We start from the raw sequence: 6,465 nt of genomic DNA, 5'->3' as shown, positions 1-6,465 counted from the left end.
GGTCCATTCTTCCTGCAGCACGGACTACACTGCCCATCAGGCTGCATTGTTTAGCGCGGTGCCTGTAGCATTCTGCCTGCTGCCTTCATGTTAAATTTCTGTATCAGTCATCTTTCTGTCTGTTAACCTCAGCTAACGCCAGCTAACAGTGTTAGCTCGGTGGTGAGTAGCCTTCAGTAATAGCAACAGTACATCACAGATACTGAAGTGGCACATGACCCAGGTAGCTACCACAGCTAAAACAAGCTAGCTGCAGTCGGCTAATGTTAGTTTTTAAACAGAACGTACTTCCAGATGTTTCTTTAGGTTGGCGTCTTTGACGCTGAGAGCAGCTCGGTTGCTGACAAACAGAGTTTGCATTGCACGCTCAGATTTCATCCCTCTCTCATTTAAATGTGGTTTCGGACTTTCCTAGTAAGAAATGCATTCCTGCCCGTGCACTGCTGGCTCTGCTGTGCTGGCTCCGGGTCCCACCAACATTAACAGGACGCTGACATTAGAGAGGGCATAGCCTAACATATGAAACATTAATCCATATATTTCAACAAAGTAGCTGTGTTCTGATTATCACCTTTTTAAACGGTAACTGTAACAAAATACAGTTACTCATATTTTGTATTTTTAATTACGTTATGCTGGTACATGAATTCTGTTTCTGCCCAACACCGACGAGCACAAACATCGAGATGGTGACGGACTCAGCTGATCGGCCACATCATGATCGGGGTGGATCTGAAGGGGTGGCATGGGGCACCACCCCTGTAGATCCGCCCCTGATCATAATTATATTTACACCAAATTTCATTCAGATATTTCATTGTGTTTGAGACAGAAAACTGATGAATTAAGAAACTCAAATAAGAGGAAGGAGCCGGTTAGCAGGCAGCAGGGATGCTCTTGTAACTCTGATGTGCGTATGTGTGACAGAGTCTGGTGACAGAGTGCAGGTGCGACTCAGAGACAGCGTGAAAGCAGCCATCTGCATCGAGTCGCTCTGCCAGAGCAACCTGTGAGTGCCCGTCCTCTGACAGCTGTTATTATTTCATTATAAAATAATCTACTGCACACACATGACTGGCGATGTTAGCCCTGCCCATGGCACTGATTGGATGTTTTTTGCTGTTTCTTGTACAGCTCTGTGGAGTCGGTGATGGGCGTGGCAGCTGCCGGAGGAACGTTTAGCATGTTGCTAACAGGAACGCTGTACCTGCAGGTAGGACAGCATCAGAGGGTCGCCCTACACCAAAACACACCACACAGAACAGCACAGCCAGGCGTTTACAGGGAGCTAATGCAGCACCTTTAACAGAGACATTATGTGACGGGAGGACGCACTACTCTAAGAATCCTACATAAAAAGATGGACGATGTCCAGTCCCCGCCTCCAAATCATGTCACACTGTCAGATCACCTGGATTCTTTAACGACCACATGAAACCTCGAGCAACAAGTAAAACACGAGCAGGATTTCTGCACGACTCAGCAAGTCAGAGCATGTGAAACACTCCGAGTCCTAAAATCCAGAGAAGACTTGATGTTATAGTCCAGGTGTGTCTTATTGCAGCTGCACATTAATGCCTCTGGTGCACAGCTGGAGATGCTCCAGATGTAAATACAGAGCAAACCTGTTTTCATTCTGTTAGTGCCGCTTCAATAGAAACAGTGGCGTGGGTCATTCATGCACACGGCGTGCTCCGGGGTCTGTGCAGGTGACATGGATCTGGCTCCGAGCTCGTCAGTCCTAAACCTCCCCGAGCAGCATTTAGAGCTGGAGTTAAAAAACGCCGTGTAAACAGAGAAAGCACAGAATCCCAGCACGTGATCCCGGGATCCTCGGCATGTCACTCACCAGGAAGGAGTCAGAGTAGCAGGCATGCAGCCGTGAGCACATCAGTGTTCCACCTGCATGTGGTACTGAGAGGTTTCACTGATCCTGCAGCTCAGGTGAGCAGGCGGCAGGTATTACCTGAACAAAGGCTCTAATGTGCTGCAACATGAATGGATTCACAATGCTGACATCAGCATTAATGCTTTCACTCACTGTCACTGTTTGGTCATTTATTTTTAAACAAACTTTAATATATCTGTCTGTATTAATTGTGTGTGTGTGCAGGCGGGAGAGTACGTGTCAGTGTTTGTGGATAACGCCACGGGCTCGGCCATCAGCATCCTCCAGGACTCTCTGTTCTCTGGAATCCTGCTGGGAATCTGAGTCACATGACCGCTGCCATCAGCAGACGGACACTTTGCTCCTCTGTGAGGTTCACCTCATCATCATCATCGCCGTCTTCATCCTTTTACCTGAGTGGGAGCGCTGCTGTTTTGTGGACCTCCACCTACTCCAGCTTCATCAGCATCCACCGATGGAGCGACCACAGTCGGACTCAAACACACCTGGAAACCTTCAAACAAACAAAGCTTTGAGTCATTTCAGTGAGAACTTCGCTGAAGTCAGACATTTTCTTCACTGAAATTTTTTTGGTTTTTGCCTCGGGTCACACTTATAGTTCAGTCATGTGACGACCATCAACAATCGAGCCCTCTCTGTCCTCTGTGGCGTCTCCATCCCAGTGACAGCTACACCTGCTCTGCACCTTCACTGTTGGCTAAAAGACAAAAATGACAAAAACAAGCTTAACCTGTGCACCTGCAAGCTGCTTTGCAACCCACCTCCACCATAGCTCCTCCTTTTTTTGTAGGGAGCTTCAATTGCTGTCAGAGGTCCCAGAACTCAGCCAGACGTGCGAACAGAAATGAAAGCAGATGGAAATAATCTTCTTACTACAGTGATGAGAATATTAACCCACTACTAGTGCCCGCTTTAAGGTAAACATGTGCACCAAGGAGCACATGGCAGACACAGTGTGATGATTTAGACACGAGTCTAACGGCTCCGTCAAAGAGAGAACGACTGCAGCGCTGCCGGTTTCACAGGCGGCGCCTTGTTAACTGAGCGGGTCGAAGGTCCCATCTGCTCATGTATAACTCGTATGCATGTGCTGCTGCAGGTCTGTGTCTGCAGGACTGCGTTAAAAGAAAGCAGCATTGTGTGTGGAAAAGAGCACATTTCTAAAATGAAAGCGTCACAGTAAGCGGAGTGTTTCCACAGTGTTTCCACCCTCGCTGACACTGAGGAGCCTGTGCTCAGCTGGCTCGGCCTCAGTTTTCCATCCACGCTGCAGCGCTGGCGCTCGCTTCAGGTCATCGCCTGCTGGTCATCAAAGGAACTGCAGCTGTGGCGGCCACTCGCCAGCCGATACTTGGATCTGATGATTATTTCATATGAAGTCATCTGATGACAAACAGTGTTTATCTGTACAGACTCCATTATTGGTTTTCATATCACTTTCATTTGATATTTATTCTCTCAGTGAAACGTGGTAATAAAAGCATTTCTTATTGATCTTTAAAGAGGTGTAAACTTTATTTTAGTGGTTTTATAAAAAAGCATTTACAGGACTGATAATATTGCAATATTTCTCCTTTTCCCTGTAAACGTCAGAGAGATCAGCCTTCACGCTCAAACCAGCTTTCTTCATCATCCTGGTCTCACAGCAGGCCGTCTCCACGTGCCCACACGTGCAGAGGTGCTGCCGTGTGATTGGCCGATGAGCATTTTCACAGATGTATCTGACAAAGCGGCAGTGAGAGCGACTGAAAGCCTACATCCACGTCACACATGAAAACCAGGGCCCGTATCCCTAAAGATTCTGAGAGAATCCTCTCAGAGCTCCTAACTTAACCTAAAAATTCCTTGCCAGGAGTTTTAGCTCAGAAGTGATTCCAGAACATTTTCAGTGAACTCTGAGCAAGGAATGGATGGAAAATCCTATCTTAGTGAGGAGGTGTGGTTGACCCCGTTGCTAGGTATGAGTCATCATTTCAAAAGCCGTGATTGGTTGATCCTACAAGTTTGATGGAAATGAGCTTTTGGTGATAATGAGCAAAGGATGTACCCTCAAATCAATAAACATAATTATACACTCTAATCTTATGCTGACTGTAATTGTAAATAATATTTCACATTCAAGAAAATATCTGGAAAATGAATAGTAAGCTGTAGGGGTTATAGCCTAACATTAGAATCTAAAATATGTGAAAACTTAAACTCATTACACCCTGTTCAAATAATGATTTGTGTCTTATTTGCTCATATTAATATCCTAGCTGACATATTTTGTACTTTCACTCCCATATGGACCCTGTTGAAAACAAGATGGCCTCTCTCAAGGGGCTGTCCTTAATGAAGTAGAAATCACAACGTTACAAGTCCAGTGTGGTCTTAACGAGGGTAACACGGCTCAGCTTTTAGCAATGTCTGTGATTGCAGACCCAAGTCATCACTGCTGCATTGTTGCATTTTCCCGGTTGCCAAATACCTCAGGGTTGTGATTACTTTCGTCTCCGGTGTAATAGCGTTGTGGCGTCGAGTTGGTGAAGTAATTGCATCTCTAAGGAGATCCACCACAAATTGTCGTGTCACTTTTAGGGGAAATTCTAAGAAAACGTCATGACTCTGAGAATTTTCTTAGAATTTGGCCGCTAGGAGCCACTTTTTGCACAAAGATTCTTTAGGGATATGGGCCCTGGTGTTTTCTTTCTATGCAAGCTCTAAAAGCAGACCCGGCAGCACGGCCCGCTGGGCACGAACTGGGATTTGATCCGTGGTGAAAATGAAGCCGGCGTGCTGAGCGATGTTCTCCTGCATCGCGCTGACACTTCCACCTCTGTCGTTCCAACAAGCCTTCTCTGACTGCTTCCTATAAACACCAGCTCCTACTCAAACGCTCACTCAGACAGTGGAAACATGTGCAGACATGCATGTGAATTCAGGAGGAAAGGCCAAAAGCAGAGTTTGTACAGTTGCTGTGAGCAGCGTCAGCTCTCCGTCAGCTCTGCGAGGATCTGCAGGAGCAGTTCTCCAGGCTTCCTGGAGGGCTTCCCATCAGGATGATCCCACTCTGCTCCAGCCATGCTGGCAGAGTTCCCCTGTGTGTTTCTATGCAGGTTGTAATGCACTGGCAGTTTGTTTGGATCGCTGTCATGCTGAAACATGAAGCTGATGTTTCCAGATGTTCCTGCATGGTGGCTCAAACACCACCGACTGACCTGCAGCTGAAACCAAGACAGAGCATGGCTGCAGACTCCTCCTCCTGACCTCCTCGTACACACTGACCATGATGTGGATCCATCGCTCCATCAGACCTGTTCCTCTGACCTTCAGCTCTTCTGTGGTTTTTAGACCTCATCCTCCATTAAGAATGGCTTCCTGACAGCCTCACCCTTTCACATCTCTGATGAGGCTTCAGCAAATGATCCGCTGAAGGTCTAGATGGTCTCTCGGCTCCTGTGTCGGGTCTTTCAGATCCTGTTCCTCTGCTTCAGTTTTCAGCGGCTTTCCGCAGCTCTAAAGGACGCGCCGCACGCCACTCTGACCGGTGCTCTCTGGGCAACATCCTGTTGGTACATTAATTCTATTTGATGTCAAACTGCGTCCTTGTGTGACAGGCTGCTGGTAACGACATTTAAAATGGGTTCTTTGCTCCACACCGGTTCAGAGTTCGAAACGCTTGGTAAGCTTGAATGGTTCATAGGTCAGAGGTTGGGTACAAGGACTGGACTGTGCAGACTGATCTGTGAGCCCTGCAGAGCTACGCTCAGCTTTGCATTTATTCTGTTCTGTTATTAAGCTGCTGCAGTGGAGACTCAGCATGAGGATAGAAAGAAAAAGTCTTCTGTAAATCTGTGGTGTCAAACACAGCGCGATCACATCTCTGCTGTGCACAAAACCTCTGAGAAACACAACCAGAGGGAAAATCGCCGCTCCGCTCACATGTTGCGTCTTGTTAGCTGAGCAGCTCGTCAACAGTCCACGCTGCCGTCGGCTGGCTCGCAGCTGGCGGTAAAGCTGGAGACGACCTCCAGAATTAAGTCACAGCTCCAGTATAACAAGCGCGCATCTGCTGCCACCACCCCAGCGTCTCTGAGACAAGCCCTCCATTCACAGCTGCACACGCTGCTGAATGCACGCTGTGTTCAGAGGAGGGTCGAGGTGAGATCATCCTGCTCGTAAAGTGGCGCCTTACGCTTGGCGCCGAGCCATGCATACACTCACACAGGCTGGGTTACCGTACAAGGCGTGTCGACAGAATAATGAGGGCTGCACGCCGCCACTGCTGACAGCACGCCTCGTAACACGCACACGCACGCACGCACGCGCACGCACGCACGCACACAGCTTCACTGCACGTGAGCAGACTTGCTGTAAACAGATGCAGTGCGATTACATTTACAGCAGATGAGTTTTGTTCAGCTGCCAGCGAGCACAGCCTCTCTCTCTCTCCCCCCCCCCCACCAGCACCAGTCAAACAGCAGCACTGCTGTTGTGCTAGGGTCAACACACCTGAATCACATGATTAGTTTGTTTCCAGGCCTGGAGAACTTCAGGACATGTTGAGGAGCTAA

The 6,465-nt window shown here is 48.0% G+C and overlaps 1 protein-coding gene across 1 annotated transcript; it reads left to right on the top strand.

The window, feature by feature from the left end:
• Positions 1–588: 588 nt before the first annotated feature.
• LOC102199261 (erythroferrone-like) lies at positions 589–3,411 on the top strand. Its single transcript, XM_005754241.1, has 3 exons — positions 589–1,009; positions 1,135–1,213; positions 2,114–3,411. Exons 1-3 carry the CDS (start codon positions 909–911, stop codon positions 2,210–2,212), a joined length of 279 nt encoding a protein of 92 aa, XP_005754298.1. The 5' UTR covers positions 589–908; the 3' UTR covers positions 2,213–3,411.
• The last annotated feature ends 3,054 nt before the right edge of the window (positions 3,412–6,465 follow it).

The sequence above is a fragment of the Pundamilia nyererei genome, unplaced genomic scaffold (assembly GCF_000239375.1).
Source record: "Pundamilia nyererei isolate P.nyererei 1_Seehausen unplaced genomic scaffold, PunNye1.0 scaffold00527, whole genome shotgun sequence".
In the NCBI taxonomy this organism is placed as follows: domain Eukaryota; kingdom Metazoa; phylum Chordata; class Actinopteri; order Cichliformes; family Cichlidae; genus Pundamilia; species Pundamilia nyererei.
The sequence above is the reverse complement of the archived record's forward strand: the minus strand, read 5'-3'. Positions and strand labels throughout refer to the sequence as shown.